Source organism: Mobula birostris, chromosome 10 (assembly GCF_030028105.1).
Source record: "Mobula birostris isolate sMobBir1 chromosome 10, sMobBir1.hap1, whole genome shotgun sequence".
NCBI lineage: Eukaryota > Metazoa > Chordata > Chondrichthyes > Myliobatiformes > Myliobatidae > Mobula > Mobula birostris.
Genome location: NC_092379.1, coordinates 18,420,629 through 18,441,232, shown reverse-complemented (window position 1 = coordinate 18,441,232; position 20,604 = coordinate 18,420,629). Strand labels below are relative to the sequence as shown.

The window sequence follows — 20,604 nt, the reverse complement described above, 5'->3', positions numbered from 1 at the left end:
TCTGATAGCAATTTGACAGATTTATCAAAATCCAGCACTGTGATAGACTATAGAAAATGAGAACAGGAGCAGGCCATTGGGTCTCTCGATCTGCTCAACCATTCAATCTGGTCTCGGCTGATCATCGAAATTCAATCTTTGTTCCTGTTTTCCCCAGATATCCTTTGACCCATTCACCCGAAGAAGTATATACAACCCATTCTTGAATATGTTAGATGATAATTCTTCAAGTGCTTTCTGTGGGAGAGAGTTCCACAGGTTCTCACTCCCTCTCACACGTACACAGCTTAGACTGCCACCCCTGCTCCAGGTGAGATGGAACAAACAGCACAGGATGATGCAAGTCCAGGGGCTGAGTTCCACTTTCTGTTGAGTTGCTGTGTTCAGTGACTCCCACTGATTAAACTGAATAGACCAGCCTCGCTGGGAGTTGTAAAATGCAGCAGGTCCAAGATTTCCACTCCACAACTCCCAACAATGAGCAGAAAGGGAAAAGCCTTTAGTTTCAGATCAAGTGAAGCCTCTCAGATTTAGAAATTGTTCATATTGGTACAAGACCACAATGTGCTGGGTAAGTAGGGAATTATTGGAAGATTCATTCTAACTGAGATTCTCTCTGTTCCAGGTGGTGTTGTGACTCGTCCTCAGGTCTACCTCCTCCCTCCTTCATCGGATGAGGTAGACATCGATCAGACTGTGACCTTGATGTGTCTGGTCACCAAGTTCTCTCCCGCAGAGAGCTATGTGGCCTGGATGGCCAATGACACCCTTCTGAAGACGGGGTTTGTGAACCAGCCAGTGACCAAGGACCCCAGAAAAGGCTGGAACACAATGACCAGTCAGCTGAAGGTTTCTCCTGAGGAGTGGAATAGCGGCACCACTTTTTCCTGTGTGGTGGGTCATGAGTCGCTCCCAACCAACCTGTTCCGAAGCATCAATAAATCTCACAGCAAACCCACCCTGGTCAATGTCTCACTCGTTCTGACTGATAGTTTTAAATCTTGTGTGTAATACTGTGTGATTCAATCCATGAAACCCTAGTTTTGTTAGTCTTATGATTGTTAATTATCAGAGAGGATTATTTAACTGATTAAAACATGATAAAAGCCTAGGCTTTTTAAAATAATTAAAAATGAAATTAAGGTCAAGAACCAAATTAAACAACAAACATGATTCAGCACAAATCTCTGAGTTTGTGTGTACATTCTCAGACCTTCCTGTGCCACATTTGAATGGATTTCAACCCTGTGTGGGACTGCACAATGTATTAAATCTTTGTATGTGTCAATGTACCAATCCAAGTTCAATAAATATGACATGAATATGTCTTCGTTGTGACGTTTGGTGACGGGAAATAAGGAACTTTCAACATGAAGCGTAGCATACGACGCACACTCAGGGAGAAATAGTAATCTTTGTATCTCTGGTATCTAAACCCTTCCCACTTCAGGTGTTCCAATGATGAGCTGTCAACTAATGGTCAGAGAAATTAGAACCTACGGCTATCTGACAAGGAGTTGAGAGTTGAAACCACTGACCAGACAATATCTTTGTGTCAAAGATGTCGGATCACTGTTTGAGGGCTCCTTGTCCCCACTAACACTGCTGCTCCTCATCTGGTGCCTGTGTGTCACTAACTAAACAAAACATATCATTGTTGGGAACTGTTCTGTTGCAATGATGCAGTTAAACATCTGTTTGTCAGGGCAGACTGTTTGCATCTGTACAGAAGGGGACTAATATCCTCACGGACAGGTTTGCTAATGCTGCATGGCGGGGGTGGGGGCCGGTTAAACTAGAGTTGCAGGGGATGAGAACCAGAGTGTTAGGACAGATAGTGGAGAGGTTGTGGAATCAGATGGTAGGAATTAAAAAGTTGAGCATGGTGTGAGTAATGTTTTGAGCTGCGTATATTTCAATGCAAGAAGTATTGTAGGAAAGCCAAATGAGCTCATGTCATGGATCAACGCATGGAATTATGATATTGTAGTCATTAGTGAGACTTGGTTGCAGGAGAGGCAGGACTGGCATCTCAATGTTTCAGGGTTCCATTGTTTTAGACACGTCAGTGCAGGAGGGATTAAAGAGGGGAGGGATGGTGTAACCATTCAGAGAAATCGTCACGGCAGTGTTCAGTCAGGAGAGACTGGAAAACTCCCCTAGTGAGGCTTTATTGGTGGAAATGAGGAATAAGAAAGGTATGACCACATTAATGGGGCTATATTATAGACCACCCAACAGTCTGCAGGATTCAGAGGTATAAATTTGTCGGGAGATCACAGACTTTTGCAAGAAACATAAGGTGGTGATAGTAGGTGATTTCAACTTTCCACATATTGACTTGGACATCCAGACTACAAAAGGGATGGAGTCTATCAAACGTATTCAAGAAAGTTTCATTAATCAGTACATAGAAATTCCAACAGTGTGTGTGCAATACTTGATTTCTTATTCAGGAATGAGACAGGGCAGGTGACAGAAGATTGTATACAGGAACACTTTGCATCTACTGATCATAATGCCATTAGTTCCAAAATAAATAGGGAAAAAGATAGATCTGGTTCCCAGGTTCAGATTCTAATTTGGAGAAAGGCCAATTTTGATGGTATCAGAAAGGATCTGGTAAGCGTGAATTGGGACAGGCTGTTTTCTGGCAATGGTGTACTTGGTAAGTGAGAAGCCTTCAAAAGTGAAATTTTGAGAGCACATTGCTTGTATGTGCCTGTCAGAATAAAAAGCAATGATGACAGATTTAGGGAGTCTTGGTCTTCAAGAGATAGTGAAGCCCTGATTAAGAAGAAGAAGGAAGTGCACAGCAGGTATAGGCAGGTATGAACAAATGAGGTACTTATGGAGTGTAAAAAATGCAAGAAAATACCTAAAAAGAAATAAGAAGGGCTAAAAGAATGGACGTGGTTGCCCGAGCAGACAAAATGAGGGAGAATCCTAAGGGATTCTACAGATACGTTAAGAGCATAATGGTTGCAAAGGACAAAATTGGTTCTCTCGAAGATCAGAATGGTAATCTATGCATGGAGACAAAAGGGATGGGGAAATCTTAAATGGATTTCTTTGCATCTGTATTTACTTGGGAGATGGATGTTATGTTTAAGTTGTACAAGACATTGGTGAGGCATAATTTGGAGTATTATGTGCAGTTTTGGTCATTTACCGACTGGAAAGATGTAAATAAGGTTGAAAGAGTACAGAGAAAGTTTAAAAGTATGCTACCAGGACTGAAGAACTTGAGTTATAAGGAAAGATTGCATAGGTAAAGACTTTATTCCTTGGAGCATAGAAGATTGGGGCAAGATTTGATAGCGATATACAAAATTATCAGGGGTATAGACAGGATAAATGCAAGTAGGCTTTTTCCGCTGAGGTTGGCTGAGTCCACAACTAGAGATCATGTGTTAAGGATGAAAGATGAAATGTTTAAAAGGAACATGAGGGGAAACTTCTTCACAGAGGTTTGTGAGAGTGTGGAATGAGCTGCCAGAGCAAGTGGTGCATGCAAGCTCAATTTCAACTTTTAAGAGAAGTTTGGATAGGTACATGGATGGGAGGGATATGGAGGGCTATGGTCCAGGTGCAAGTCAATGGGACCTGGCAGTTTAAATGGCTTGGCAGTGACTAGATGTGCCTGCTTTCTATGACTCAATGACTGTCTGACAGTGACCAAGACCAGACAGACTGTGTCTACATTACTTGGAGTTATTGACAGTCTGGAGAATATTTTCAGTTGACATGGCCTGCCCATATCCATCAAATCAGGCAATGGACCTCAATTCAGATCTGAACATTACAGGAAAAACGACTGAGAACAATGCCCAAAGTGGGCTCAGGCAAATGGTGAAGTGGAATACCAAAATGCATCACTGATGGAAAGGATGAGGACTGCTTGAGCAGAAGGACTTGATTGGAAACGTGAACTGAGAAAGTATGTGACTGTGTACAGATGTGTGGAACATGCTACCACAGGGAAAAGTCCTGCTGAACTTCTCTACAACCACAAAATGAGGGGGAAGTTACCAGACATCAAGGAGGTACACACAACAGAACTGGAAGTACGGGATCAGGATGCAGAACAAAAAGGAAATTGCAAGCTGTTTGCAGACGGCCACAGGAAGCTGAAAAGTCTACTGTGAAAGTTGGAGACACTGCGCTTATCCAGCAAGAAAAAATGGACAAATTCGCCACACCTTTCAACACAACACACAGGGTGGTAAGGAAAACAAGAAATCAAGTGATAGTTGAATCTCCAACTGGAGTGCAGTATGCAAGGAACACCACACATGGAAAAAGTTCAACACAAGAAGGACTTTTGGCAAACAGGAGGAAATTCAAGGATTTCACAATGAGATACTGGGACAGGAGAACAATATGATGGACAGTTATGGATAAGACCAGCTTCACTGTGAGCAAAAGCCATTACCAGACGTTGAAAGCAAAGAGAGACTGGTAGAGAGACCTCAAAGGGTTAGGAAACAACCTCTGAAGTTTCACATTATTGTATTGAAGTAGAGCTTAAGTTGTGGGTTTGAAACAACGTAGACTGTTGTAAGTTGAAAATGAAGTTTTCAGTTCCAGAGTTATTAAGTTGAAACAGAAAATGTGTTGGTTATAGTCATGCATTTCAGAGAGTACCGTTGAATTGAAATGATTAAATCTGTGAGTTGAATGTGTTCTAAAACACTGCAGTTCATTTCTCAGGAAAGCAGCAATGTCATGTATTGAAATGGTAAGGTCAGTTAATGTAGTTTTGACACTTGTCAAGTTCAGTGATGTCATCACTCTGGGACAGAACATCACATGATTGAGGGAACATGGAAGCGAGAATGAGAAATAAAGACACACTCAGAGCATAAAGCATCGAGTCGTGATATATGCACTGTCTAATTAATACTAAGATAGGTTGCAAATACACCACACCGCCTTCTTGGGGCATCGCCTGTTGAAGGTGTCATCAACCCTGGGGTGGTTGGTGCCCATGATGGAGCTGGCTGAGTTTACAACCTCCTGCAGCTTTTTCCGATTGTGAAACAGTTAGAATGTTCTCCACGGTACACCTGTAGAGATCTGAGAGAGTCTTTACCGACATACCAACGTACTCAAACTCCAAATGAAATGCAGCCACTGTCATGTCTTCTTTGTTATTGCATCAATATGTTGACTCAGGATAGATCTTCAGAGATATTAACACCCAGGAACTGGAAACTGCTCAGCCTTTCCACTGCTAATCCCTCAATGAAGACTGGTGTGTCTTCCCACAAATTTCCTTCCTGAGACAGGAAGATTTCAGGAAATGTTGTCTTTGGTCAGAAACTGAATTTCTCATTCCAATTCACAGCTCTGATAGCACATTTTATTGGCATTCCAGCAGCTAAATGTCACGTAGCTAGGCAACTGTCCCACAGTTCATGCTGTGACCCGAAAGGGTCCCAAGGAAATAAGCTCCTTGATGTTTAATTTTGTTTTCTCAGTCAAAGGTTGGAAGCAGAGATGAGCAACCCACTCTGTAAACAAACCTGATTTCATTCCGTTGTACAATTATGTACAAATTGAGCTTTGGGATAAATCTGAGCTGAAGTTGTCATTCAGCCAGCTGACAGCAGATATTGTCCAGTTTGTAAATTTTCTATTTCTAATCTACAGAGTTGTCTGTCTTTATCCAAAATCCCTCCATTGAAGAGATGTGGATCAACCAGACTGCTACTCTGGTGTGTATGATTGTGGGTGCTGATCTGAGCCAGGTCCAAATCCACTGGCAGGTGAACGAGAGGGAGAAAGTCAAAGCAAATGCGACCAAAAAAGCAAGAGGGGAAGGAACCCAAGACACAGTGATCAGCCAACTCCAGACCAGTGTGGAGGAGTGGACCAGTGGGGTGGAGTACACTTGCTCTGCCCAACAACCTTCTGCAACCTCACCAGTATCAGCACGGACAAAAAGTACCAAAGGTGGGCAAGATGTCAGCGATCAAAATGGACAACGTTGGTTACCTCAGTAAAAATGTGTGATATTTCCATTGTTTGCCTATCTGTTCCAGTGGAGATAACAAGTCCCAAAGTCAGACTGCTGCCACCGCCAGAGGGAGAGACCAAGAGTGGGAACACGGTCACCCTCGAGTGTGTTGCCTCTGGATTCTACCCGGACCAAATAACCATCACCTGGGGGAAAGGGGACTCTCTGATCTCCTCCAACATCAGTGTGAGACCAACTGCTCTGGAACAGGCAGGGACTTTCATTGCCAGCTACGTCCTGACTGTGAGCACAGAGGAGTGGAAGGAAGGCTCAGTTTTCAGATGCACAGTGTCTCATCCCCCCTCCAACACCAGTGTCAGGCAGGATGTGAAAAACATTCAAGGTATGATTCTGAGATTCACTCCACTGTTGACATCCTCTGCCACAGCCACAACCCAGGGACAACCCAGGTCAATAGGTAACGGCAAGTCTGGCATTGTTGTAGTTGTGTGAGTGGATTAATAATGCAGAGGCAGAGAGTGGGAAAGAAGCAGAGTTCATCCGATGCTTTCAAAACTTAACTCTCTTCTAAACTACCAACACAAGGTCTGTCTGTCCAACAGTAAATACCCATCTGGACCCCTCTGTCACATCTCAGACAGATGTGCAAGAGTGCAGCACTCCCTCAGTACTAGCACGAGGATCATTGACCTACAGTCTGTTCCCAAGCCTCAGGACAATGGCGTGAACACATAACCGGAGGTGACTGTGCCGGATTCTAGTTTTAGATTACAAACTATTTCTCTGATGTTCTTTGGTGAAGGACACTGGCCTTCCTACCCTGTTTACCCGTATCCATCAGTCCCACACCAAACTCTTCACTGCTCTGTGACGGACCTGCTGGAGCACAGCAAGGAATGCCGGCCTTGTCAGTGAGGGAATGATGAAATAATGACTGCAGGGTCAATGTTTCCACACCAACGTCTCAGAGACATGAAGCAAGTCTATCTGTCAGCAGAACTGGAGGAACTGAGTTCCACTGGAGCAGGCATTGTGGAATGTAACTGGACATCAGACAGTTGTTGAGTTCCAGTCAACCAGAGAGATGCACAGTACTCAGCCAGGCACAGAACTAGTGCTGAAGCAATGGTACAGAGTACACTTGTGATGCTACCTCAATGTTATCCCTTTCTCTGTTCACAAGTGTTTTCTAACCCACTGAACACTTTCCACAATTTATCTTTCATTTCCAAAAGTAAAAAGCCTTAACATTTTAGATGCGGTGAGATCGCTAGTGGTATAAACATTGGCTTGGATGGAGTAAGAGCAGAATATTCCAGGTGAACAACAAATGATTAAAAAATCCATTCCCAATAGGAACCCTCTGAAGTTACCCTTCCCCACCAGATGAGAAGGAAAGAAGTTGGGTCACTGGGTTCTCTGCAGCAGAGATTCCCATGGACAGAGTGGCCAACAACACCAATTGTCAACCTTCAATTGATTGTTGATCCTACAACAGTGTGGTTTACCTCACTGAAACAAGCAAGATTACCTGCAAGTCCTTCTCATTAGCTCAAAATGGAAATATATATTTCATGATTAAATGCATCAAAATAAATTACTAACATTTCTGAGATCCTGCAGTTCTTGTTAAAACTTCCTTGTGTCAGGTCTGATGGTGTTGGAAACTTGTGTAGACTACTTGACAGGTTGAATGTCAGCCTGTGTTTGTGTAATCAAAGTTCAATAAAGAAGGTATGGAAAGCATTCGGCTGCCAGTGTTCCGTGCCGGTATGTTTTGGGATACATTTGTGTGACTTAAACCTGAGGGGCTGGAAGTGTTGCCTGGTTGGTTCTGTGCTTCATTGTATAGACAGACAGACAGACATTCAAGTAGATTTTGGTCAATGTGTACTATAGTTTCCACTGTGCAAATGATAGAACATTCCGGATTGGTCCACAGTTTCTAAGGTTAATTGACAGGGAAAGGTATTTCATCAACTTTGTGAAGACAATTAGTGAACTCATTCAGAAAGTGGAGAGTTACAGAAAGAAGGGACAATATGTAGACAGTGATGCCCTGTGACCTGCAGCATGTGTTCAGTGCTGACACTATTCACTAGATCAAAGATTCAAAGGTTCTTTTATTATCAATATACTATATCCATATACGACTCTGAAATTTGATTCTCCAGGTAGCCACGAAAACAAAGAAAGTATATGAAAATCGTTCACAGAGAAACAGCAAACCCACCCCCCATATAAATAAGAACAACACCCGATCATCAAACCCCCCCAAAAACACCCTCCCCCACACAAAATGGAACAGAAACAGCAAACCCCAAAAGGCAACCCCTCGTCCACACAAAAAACTAACAGAACACCAACCCCCAAACACCCTCACCTCACACAACAAAACCGAAAAGGAACGGGCGAAAAAAAAAACACAGAATATAAAATGATAGGTCTGAAAATGTCCACAGTCCATAAACACAACAGTCCAATCCATAAACACAGATCCACAATACCATCTCCGATATCACCGACATGCATTGAAAGAGAGGAGAGGAACACCACACGAGGCAGAGAGGCTGACCCGCCTGTCACAGCGAGACACACAGCAATAGGCCGCTCACAGAATCCATCTCCAGCAGCGATCAAAAGACAGGCAGTCGGCGCTGATATTGGGCAGATACCCACGTGACAACTTTGCCACTCACACAAGGCTGACAAATCTATCAGCAATCTGTAGTGTTTTAACTGCAGAGATGATAATCGATGAAATGAATAGGCAAGAACCAATTCAAGGTTTTGGGACCACATCCAGGAAAGGACAAACTGTCTTGAAGAGAGTGATGAACAAACATGCACTCCCCAGTGCAAATTACAAGTTGGGATAATGTTAAATGAGAGTGTAGCATTTGTAATGAAGATCTGGTCAATATTTTCGGTGGAGTGAACATAGTCGATGAGGAAAAACTAGTTCATTGAGTTCTGTCTAGGGGCTCCCAAGTTACAAATGACATGCTGTAAGGAAACAAGTTAAGTCGAGTTTATTGTCATGTGCACAATTACCTTGAGGGGCAGGTAAAATCAGAAACTTGCTTGCAGCATCACAGGCATGTAGCTTCAGACAACACACTACATCCTAATTTTACATAAATCATGCAAGACAATGAAGAGAAAAAAACAGTGCCGGAAATGCAAAGAAAAACAGACATTCAACTTGAAGAGGTTCATGGAAGTTCAGAACAGTCTTCCACAGTGTCAGGTCTGAAGGTCATTTTAAACATGAGATTTAATGGCTTGGATAATCACTGGGAATAATGGATCTGGGCAAAAGTCAGGTCAATGCATTTGGTCAAAGATCAACTACAATGTCATTGAATGTTGGAACTGACTCAGGCCTCCTGTTTTCCTGTCTTCCTGTTGTCTTCATGTGATTAGGATGTTGTTGATCTTCAGGAAACATCAACTATCTCACTTTCTCAATTCTTTCAGAAACCTGCACAGACATGACAGGAGAGGAGGGGAAGGAAGAACAGGGACACGTGGGTGGAGATGACAATGTGCTTACAGTTGCTGCCTTTGCCGTTCTGTTCATCATCAGTTTCCTCTACAGCACCTTCGTCACCGTTGTCAAGGTAACTAATTGACTAACAGAGACATCCCATGAAACACAAACTTTCAGCTTCCTTATCTCACATTGCATTCTCTGACACTGCAATCCCAACGACAGCACAATCAACAGACAACGCAGTCTGAGGCCTTCACAACCCCTGGGACTTTACACCTTTCCTCTTTACTCCGAGCCTCTGGGCCTTGATAAGCAGAAGGTGGCAGAATGTGAAAGGGTATTTAGAGCAACAATTGTGAACTTAAACAAGGAAATCAAGCAAGAGTTGTATTGAGAGAACAGCAGGGTAAGGGTCAGAAGAGGATGATTTGGCAGATGAATGTGTGGCTGAGGAACTGGTGTAGGGGGCAGAGGCAGATTTCTGAATCACTGTGATCACCTCTGGGGAAGGTGTGACCTGTATAAAAGGGACAGATAACACCTGAACCTTAGGGGGACAAATATCAAGTGGGCAGGTTTGCTAGAGCCGTTCGAGTGCATTTAAACTAATTTGACAGGGGGATAGGAAATGGAGTGATAGGGCAGAGGATCTAGTCATTGGTTTACTAACAAAGGCAGTATGTAGCGAGGTTGCTAGCAAGCAGAGACTGATGATTGGACTAAAATGCAGTCAACAGGATGAGTTGCAATGTAAAAGGAGGACAAAATAGGAGAGGGTGATGAATACAAAAGTGAAGGTGTAACATTTCAATGCACACAGTATATGGAATAATGTGGATGGACTTGTGGCACAGCTACAGATTGGAATGCATGATGTTGTGGCATCACTGAATCACGGCTGAAAGAAGATTACAGCTGGGAGCTTAACGTCCAAGGATGCCCATTGCATCAAAAGGACAGGCAGGTAGGTAGAGGGGGTGGATTAGCTCTGTTGGTAAAAAATGAAATCAAATCAATAGAAAGAGATGACATAGGATCGGAAGGTGTAGAATCATTGTGGGTAGAATTAAGGAATTGCAAGGGTAAAAAGACCCTATAATGAACAGTGGCAAATACTTGGTCTACTAATTACAACAGGAGATAGAAAATGCATGTCAAAAGGGCAATGTTACAATAGTCATGGGAGAATCTCAATATGCAGGTAGATTGGGAATATCAAGTTGGTGCTGGATCTCAAGAGTGGAAATTCGTACAATGCCTACAAGATGGCTTTTTAAAGCAGGTCATGGTCGAGCACATCAGGGGATTAGCTATTCTGGATTGGGTGTTGTGCAATGAACTGGAATTGATTACGGAGCTTAAGCTAAAGGAACCCTTAGGGTCCAGTGATCATAATATGATATAACTCACTCTGCAAATGGAGAAGGAGAAGCTAGAGTCAGATGTATCAGTATTACAGTGGAATAAAGGGAAATGCAGAGGCATGAGAGAGGAATTGCCCAAAATTGATTGGAAGGGGACACTGGCAGGGATAACAGCAGAGCAGCAATGGCTGGAGTTTCTGGGAGTAATTCAGAAGGCACATCCCAAAGAAGAAGAAGTATTCAAAATGCAGGATGAGACACCGTGGCTGACAAGAGAAGTGAAAGCCAACATAAAAGCCAAACAACGGGCATATAATAGAGCAAAAATTAGTGGGAAGTTAGAGAATTGGGAAGCTTTTAAAAAACAACAGAAGACAACTAAATAAAGTCAGAAAGAAAAAGAAGGAATACAAAGGTAAGATAGCCAATAATATTAAAGAGGATACCAAAAGTTTCTTCAGATACATAAAGTGTAAAAGAGAGGTGAGAGGAGATTTTGGAGTGCTGGAAAATGATGCTGGAGAGGTAGTAATGAGGGACAAGGAAATGAATAAGCACTTTGCATCAGACTACACTGGGGAAGGCACTGGCAGTATGACGGAAGTTCAAGAGTGTCAGGGGGAAGAAGTGAGTGAAGATGTTATTACCAGGGAAAAGGTGCTTTGGAAACTGAAAGGTCTGAAGGTAGATAAGTCACCTGGATCAGATGGTCTACACTCCAGGATTCTGAAAGAGGTGGCTGAAGAGATTATGAAGGCGTTAGTAATGATCTTTCAAGAATCACTAGATTCTGGTACAGTTCTGAAGGACTGGAAAATTGTAATTGTCACGCCATTCTTCAAGAAGGGAGAGAGGCAGACAAAAGGAAATTCTAGCCCAGTTAGCCTGACCTCGGTGGTTGGCAATAAAATGTTGCAGTCGATAATTAAAGATGGGGGCGGTTCTGCTCCTATATCTTATCTTATGGTCTTACTCAGGACATAAAACTTTAGCCCAACTATGGATCACACTAAAGGTCTGAACTGATACTCAGATTCGTGTTTTGGGGTGACCTCGGGGAATACTGACAGACACCTCTTCATGGGGCTTCATCTCCTCGAATGAGGACAGACCGTCTGTTATTTAGTTCACCTGTTCTCACAGGTTAACCTCTGTGCTGCACCTTGTCACGTACTATATCATACTCTCCTGTCTATATTTCAGGCTCAGCAGTGACCAGCAGACACACGCCCCACGTTCAATGAAGAAATCCCCCTGTGGCTGCGATGTTTGGAAATGGAGTCTCCATCTCACTCACTCGGCAATCTGAGGCTACTGCACTGCAACTGCTCATTTCAGGAAATAAACCTCTAAATGTACCGGGGATACCAGATGGGAAATGGGGGCACAGAGCCGGTTCAGTGGGCAGAGGGACAGCAGTGGATGATACATTGGGAAAATGGCAGGATATGTGACACTGGAGGGGGTATACAGGAGGGGAGAGGAAGGCAGGATTAAGGCATGGGAATGGGGAGCAGGGGATGGAGGTGTAGTTTGTGATGGAGAGTGGGGAGGTGAGGAAGTGGTTATTATTGTTATGGAGCAAGAAGGTGACGTGGGGAGGGGGATGTGGTGGAAAGTGGGTTTGGGATCTTGCTCTGTCAAATTTTGTAAATCAGATGTTGTGGAAATCATTGCCTATAACTTTTCTTCCAGTTTTCTGCTGGAGTTTATGTCATGTCATGATTTGAAATTTTATTCATTAAAAACAAAGAAAAGGAGAACATGAAGTGACTGGAGTTGATAAAACTGAGGGAAGCCATTCAGCCCATCTTAGTTCCCTCATCACTGCAGAGATTCCATCTGCCTCCACATACGAGTGGGTAATGCATCCCGGGACAAATATCGGAGAGATTCCCAGCCTGTACTATATGAGTGTAGCCCCACACGTACTGCTCATGTTCATAAAGGATTTCTCACAGTGGGAACACTGGGGTGCTGCACCCCGAGAAAGATATTCAGGAAAGCACAGAGGCTCATTGGAGGAGTTTATCAGAACCCCATTACACATCCCAGAGCAAGATGTTGATGGAATGTTTCATAATGAGTGTCTCAATCCATATTTCAACACATTATCCTAATCTCCACACTCCATGTCCTATAAAACCGTGGGTACAGGAGCTTCACCATTGCACACACAACCTCCCTTCAATGTCTCAGCTGAAAGGCAGCACCTCTGTCCCTCTGTACTACAGTGAACAGCCAAGTCAGTCTGAATTTTTGTTCTCAGGTCACTGAAAATCGACTGAACAGCATCAGTGCCCTGGAACAGAACTCACTGTGGGGACCAAAGCTTTTGGCCTGCTCGGTGTTTAGCTGAAGGAAACTTTGTGCATCCTGCAGCATCCCCCATCAGAGAGTGTGGAGCTGTTGGTACAAGTACAGGTGACACAGAACTGGATATCGACCATGTACATGTTTTAATGTGATGTCAGCAAGAGAAAGCATTTTTAAGAAAATATACCAGTGCAGGAAAACATGCCAGATACTGGGGTAAAACACACCAGGAGTAGAAAACATAAACAGGTACTAGATTAATGCAAATCAAGAATTGAATAGAATACATTGATGGACAACAGCACCTGATTTGAGCAGAGTAACTCCAAGGGACAGACATTGGAAGAATGCACACAGGACCAGATATTGAAGGAATATACCCCTGAAATGGGTATATATTGGCCATCAGCCTCTGACCTCTCTCGTTAACAGGGCATTTTCACCCACAAAACTGACGTCCATTGATTTTTTTTTTGTTTTTTGCTCCATTCTCCATGAACTCTAGAGACTGTTGTGTGTGAAAATCCCAGTAGGCCAGCAGTTTCTGAGATATTCAAACCACCCCATCTGGCCTCAATAACCTTTCTACAGTCAAACTCACTTGGATCACACTTCTTCATCATTCTGATGTTTGGTCTGAACAACAAACATGTCTGAATGCTTTTATGCATTGAGTTGATGCCACATGATTGGCTGATTTGATATTTACAGAAAAGAGCAAGTGTACCTAATAAAGTGGCCACTGAATGAAGCCATCAAAAGTGGTCCTTTAATATATTAATTTGATTGAGTTCAGCACCTGTGAAAGCTGAGTCCTGGCTATTGGAACTTAAGCCATTTGTAAGCAGTTGTTACTGATGTTTGTGATGATTATTTATGTCCATTATAAATCATAAAAATGCTTGATGTGCAATTCCATTACAATGGAATCTCGTGGATAGGGTGGTGAAGAAAGCTTTCGGTTTGCTGGCCTTTATTAATCAGAGCATTGAGGATAGGAGTTGGGATGTAATGTTGAAATTGTGTAAGGCATTGGTAAGGCCAAATTTGGAGTACTGTGTACAGTTCTGGTCACCAAATTATAGGAAAGATGTCAATAAAATTGAGAGAGTACAGAGGAGGTTTACTAAAACGTTGCCTGGGTTTCATCTCCTAAGTTACAGAGAAAGGTTGAACAAGTTAGGTTTATTCTTTGGAGCGTAGAAGGTTGAGGGGGGACTTGATAGAAGTGTTTAAAATTATGAGGGGGATTGATAGAGTTGACGTGGATAGGCTTTTTCCATTGAGAGAGGGGAAGATTCAAACAAGAGGACATGAGTTGAGAGTTAAAGGACAAAAGTTTAGGGATAACATGAGGGGGAACTTCTCTACTCAGAGAGTGGTAGCTGTGTGGAATGAGCTTCCAGCAGAAGTGGTTGAGGCAGGTACGAAGTCGTCGTTTAAAGTTAAATTGGACAGGAAAGGAATGGAGGGTTATGGACTGAGTGCAGGTCAGTGGGACTAGGTGAGAGTAAGAATTCGGCATGGACTAGAAGGGCCGAGATAGACTGTTTCCGTGCTTTAATTGTTATATGGTTATATGGAAAGAGACATTGGGGAAAACTATGAAAGACCAGACAATACCCCTTCTCAGGACCAGAAATTGTGGTTAATTCTCAACATTGTTCCTGAGGGAATACAACAGAGCTTGGGAATGCACAATTGATCTTCGGGAAGGTTGTGATTCCCATGTATGAGAAACAATTTATACAAGAAATTCTCTTATTTGTAAGGATTTGAGGATTAGATTCTCAGGGAATGCTCCACCTTCAGTCAATTTGGAAAATATATATGGAACTGTGTTTGGAGACTGGAACCAAAATCACATAGTGGAAGAAACTCCTGCACCCATAATCTGGAATGTAGAGCAGGTTGTGAGGGACATGGCACTGACTCAGGTACTGGGGGATGTAATTGCAGGAACCGGTGATAACTGTGACCAGATTCTATGGAGATTACCTGTCACATGTAATGGCAAGTCTGACCAATAGAATTTTGGCAGAGTCATTCCCAGTGCCGTCTCTGAGGGAATTCTACCACACACAGTTTTATAAAAAGAAACAACTTATCCATGGAATTTCCATGGAAACAATTCACTACATTATCATGATATAACAATCTAAAATAATAAAGAGTAATCAGGCATGAAATATGATTATGAGGACACGCAGTCCTCTTTTATTATCATTTAGTAATGCATGCATTAAGAAATGATACAATGTTCCTCCAGTATGATATCACAGAAACACAAGACAGACCAAGACTGAAAAACTGACAGAAACCACATAATTATAACATATAGTTACAACAGTGCAAGGCAATACCGCAATTTGATAAAGAACAGACTATGGGCACGGTAAAAAAAAGTCTCAAAGTCTCTCAAAAGTCCCATCATCTCACGCAGACAGTAGAAGGAAGAAAAACTCTCCCTGCCATGAACCTCCAGCGCCGCAAACTTGCCGATGCAGCACCCTGGAAGCACCTGACCACAGCCGACTCTTGGGTCCGTCCGAAAACTTCGAGCCTCCAACACCGAGCACCAAGCACCATCTCTGCCGAGTGCTTCGACCCCGGCCCCGGCCGCCAAGCAACAGGCAAAGCCGAGGATTTGGGGCCTTCCCCTCCGGAGATTCTCAATCGCACAGTAGCAGCGGCAGCGAAGCAGGCATTTCAGAAGTTTCTCCAGATGTTTCTCCATGCTGCTCACGTCTGCCTCCATCAAATCAGAATTGTGCATGGTACCCTACTTAACAAATACAGATATCATTCTGTAGCGGCCGCGCGCGCTGCGTCGCACTGCCGTCTTCTCCTCCCCCTTCTAAATATTATTAAGGTAAAGGCATCCGTTAGTCTTGCGAGACCATGGACCTGCGCCTGGAAAGTCTTCATTCTCCAGGGTGCAGGCCTGGGCAAGGTTGTATGGAAGACCAGCAGTTGCCCATGCTGCAAGTCCCCCCTCTCCACGACACCAATGTTGTCCAAGGGAAGGGCAAATATTCTTAATAATGAATTAATTACATTGCGAAGTAATTAAAAATCAATCCCAATCATGTAGATAGATCTAAAAACAAAACAATGATAGATCGGTCATGATACAACATAACTGTAGATAACTTTTAGTTATTCATTCACAGGATGTGAGTAGAACAACATTTCTTTACCATCCCAACTGCTCTTGAACTGGGTGGTTTACTGGGCCATTTCACAGTGCAGTTAAAGGTCAGTTACTTTACTGAGGGCCTGGAGACATATACAGGCCAGACCAGGTAAAGTCAGCAGATTCCCTTCCCTGAAACACGTCAGTCATGCATTTAGACACCAATCCATTTCTCTAAGTCACGGTCACTGACACAGGACTTCAGTTACACATCCCTGCTGCCGTGATGTGATCTGAACTCACGTATCTATGTCACGAACCCAGCTTCTCAATTAAACTCTCAGTAACATAAACTGTGTCTGTATGTGCCCATACTGCTTCATATTACAGAGAGATCAACAATGACAGTCCAGTGTTTATTTCCAGCCACAGTACCCATCTCACTCACACACTCTGCCATTCTCCAACACATTCATTCAATCTACCCCCTCGTGAAACCTCTTTCCCCAGCTTGTACACACAACTTTCATTTGATTCCTCTGCCCTTGACATTTTAACACCATTCCTCCTTCAGTAGCTTTATTCCTTCTTTCCAGTTTGTCAATGCAGCTTCTCCCCCTCTCCTCTCCGCCCCCCCCACCCCACTCCCCCTCCCTCCACCCCACCATGGCAACTTCCTTTGTGCCAATAAACAATACCTGTTGCTCAGCAGCCAAACTAACTCTCACTCTTGCATTTCAGCCAACTACAAATCAAGGATGTGCAACAACTGAGGACCTTACCCTGCCACTGGCCTCTGCTCCCCTCTGGGAATGTCAGCTCTCGACACTGGCTTGCTCCCTCCTTCTTTCCCTCAGTGAGCACGTGCTGCCAGTCCTCCGGTATATTTTATACTCTTCACTGCTCACAATATTCTTTTTATTTTCTCTCTCTCTCTCCTGTCCCTCCCTCTCTCTCTCTCTTGCCCCCCTCCCCCTCTCTCTCTCTCTCTCTCTCTCTCTCTCACACACACACACACACACACACACACACAAACACAGAGCTAATGGCTCCAACAGTCTGATTGTACAAAGTGCAGGCAGCTTGTCAGAGCCAGCTTCTGACCCCGTGTTCTGTGGGGTAGGAGAGAGAAATAAGGGAGCAAATTGGAGATTTGAAGGTCTGAAATGAGCTTAGAGAAGGCAGAAAGAGAGGGGGGTGGACAGATAGAGAGAAAGAGAGAAGCGAGGAAGGTCAAGGAGGGAGAGATAAGAACACAAGAAATAGGAGCAGGAGTCGGCCATCCAGCCCATCGAGCCTGCTCCACCATTTGATAAGATCATGGCTGATCTGGCCATGGACTCACCACCACCTACCTGCCTTTTCCCTGGAACCCTTAATTCCCCTACTATGCAAACACCTATCCAACCTTGTGTTAAATATATTTACTGAGGTAGCCTCCACTGCTTCATTGGGCAGAGAATTCCACGGATTCACCACTCTCTGGGAAAAACAGTTCCTCCTCATCTCCGTCCTAAATCTACTCCCCTGAATCTAGAGGCTACGTCCCCTCGTTCTAGTCTCACCCACCAGTGGAAACAACTTTCCTGCCTCTGCCTATCCCTTTCATAATTTTAAATGTTTCTATAGCATCTCCTGTCATTCTTATGAATTCCAGTGAGTACAGTCCCTGGCAACTCAATCTCTCCTCAACAGTGGAATTAACCTGGTGAACCTCCTCTGCACCACCTCCAAAGCCAGTATATCCTTCCTCAAGTAAGGAGACAAGAACTGCACACAGTACTCCAGGTGCGGCCTCACCAGTGCCCTGTATAGTTGCAGCATAACCTCCCTGTTCTTAAATTCAATCCCTCTAGCAATGAAGACCAACAATCCATTTGCCTTCTTGATAGCCTGCTGCACCTGCAAACCAACCTTTTGTGATTCACACACAAGCACTTCCAAGTCCCTCTGCACAGCAGCATGATGCAATTTTCACCACTTAAGTAATAATCTGCTCTTTCATTTTTCCTTCCAAAGTGGATGACCTCACATTTACCAACATTGTACTCCATCTGCCAGACTCTGGCCCACTCACTTAACCTATCTATATCTCTCTGCAGACTCTGTAACTTCTGCACAATTTGCTTTTCCACTCAATTTAGTGTCATCAGCAAACTTAGATACACTACACTCTGTCCCCTCTTCCAGATCGTTAATGTATATCGTGAACAGTTGCAGGCCCAGCACCGACCCCTGTGGCACATCGCTCACTACTGATTGCCAACCAGAGTAACATCCATGTATCCCGACTCTGTTTTCTACTAATTAACCAATTCTCTATCCATGCAAATACATCACATGGAGATCGTAGAGTAAGAGGGAGAAGAAGGAGAAAGGAAGGAGTCTCTGCCACCTCTAAGGCCAGGTACTGGACCAATATCCAAATCCGGGCCATGCTCTTCACTTCCTGCTCTGCACCCTGTGTTATTTCCCCCACTATGTGTCTCCAAAATCTGATCCAAGTATGTTTTCACACAACACTGAATTAGGGAGCATTTCCCTGGAGACGGACTGAGAATTGTTCCTTTGAATGTTATTCTGGTCCAAATGACTGCTGATACCTGGATGAAGGAGTCCTCTCACTGATGGGAATTTTTCCCATATTCCTGAGTATTAGATGACAAGTGACACTAAAACAGATGCTATCGTGGGGAGAGAAGAAGGTTAGCAACAATTACAGTGGGATCTTGATCAGCTGGGTGGGTGAGATGAGGAATTACAAATAGAGTATTATTCAGATGAGGATGTCTCAGAGCGATTGCAGAACATTCTCAGTGGGGAGGGTGAGCAGACAGAAGTGGTTGCACACATTGGCTCAAATGACGATTGGCAGAAAAATGGATGTGCTGCTGTGGAGTGAATATAGGGAGTTAGAAAAGAGGTTAAAATGTAAGACCCCAACAGTGGTAATCTCTGGATTATTCCCAATGCCATGTGCTGGTGAGGTTAAAAATTGGAGGACGTTGTAGATTAATGCATTGCTGAAACCTTGCACTTGGAGCAAGAATTCAGTTCTGTCGACATTTCAGATACGTTCTGGGAGATCTGTGATCTGTTCCTTTACTTGAGAAGGGCTACAAATAAAATGTTGGGAACTATGGACACAGTAAACCCAATATCTATGGAAGGAAGTTAACAGAGGAGTTACGAGGGTGCACTGACAGATGACTGAACCCAGTGCAGATGACTGACTGAACCCCATGCAAAGACAGAAATAAGAGTTTATTCCTAGGAATCCCAACAGAACATCAGTGATTTGACTAAGCAACACAGTGAGATAAATCATTCTTGAAGCACAAGGATCCCATGATAACCAGTAATTGGGAGTCTGCTTTAAATAATCACAGTATGAGGAAAATCAGTGCCAGTCAAAATACACTTGACAAGACTAAACAGAATGCACAAGAACTTCGCAATTAACAAATATGTTGCACAGGCCCACAGGGGACATGACAGTACCTCCATCCCGAAGGCAGCCAGGGAGCTGTGGAGAACCCGAGACAGGGCTGGTAAACTCAGGAATATGGAATCAAACTCAGAAACCTGGAATAGTCCTCGGAAACCTGAAGGGCCATGGGAGACCTTGAACATAGACCAGAGAAGCTCAGAACATACACTAGAGAAACTCAGAACATTGCAGTGAGAAACTTGGAACATAGCCTCTGGACAATCAATGAGAATAGCAGGCACCCTTGTCTCTGACCGACCGATGTCCAAGCTGCTGTTGAACCTCTGCTGGGTCCACTTATGTTCGGGTCCTACTGACACAGTATGCACTGACAGACGACTGAATCAGGAGCGGAAGAACGAGTGAATCTCATGCAGAGACAGAAACAAGTGTTTATCCATAGGAATTCCAACAGAACATCAATGTCTTGGCTGAGTGACACTACGAGACGAATCATTATTGAAACACAAGGACCCCACAATAAGTGCTAATGGGGAGTCTGCTACCGTGAACAGCAACACCAGCCAGAATTTTTGTTCTCAGGTCAGTGAAAAGGGACAACAGCATCAGTGCTCTGGAACAGAACTCACTGCAGGGACCAAAGCTTTTGGCCTGCTCGGTGTTTAGCTGAAGGAAACTCTGTGCATCCTGCAGCATCCCCCATCAGAGAGTGTGGAGCTGTTGGTACAAGTACAGGTGACTCAGAACTGGAGATCGACCATTACAGTTTTCATGAGAACATTTTGAGAAAATATGCCAATGCAGGAAAATACAACAGATACTGAGGAAAACACACCGGGAGTAGAAAACATAAACAGG

At 43.7% G+C, this 20,604-nt stretch overlaps 1 gene segment (V, D, J or C); it reads left to right on the top strand.

The window, feature by feature from the left end:
- Positions 1–12,650, top strand: part of LOC140203869 (immunoglobulin heavy constant mu-like) — a 35,854-nt gene extending 23,204 nt beyond the window's left edge. Inside the window, 2 exon segments of the C gene segment in view lie at positions 9,464–9,606; positions 12,047–12,650. Of these exon segments, the coding sequence occupies positions 9,464–9,606; positions 12,047–12,058 (155 nt within the window).
- Positions 12,651–20,604: the final 7,954 nt, after the last annotated feature.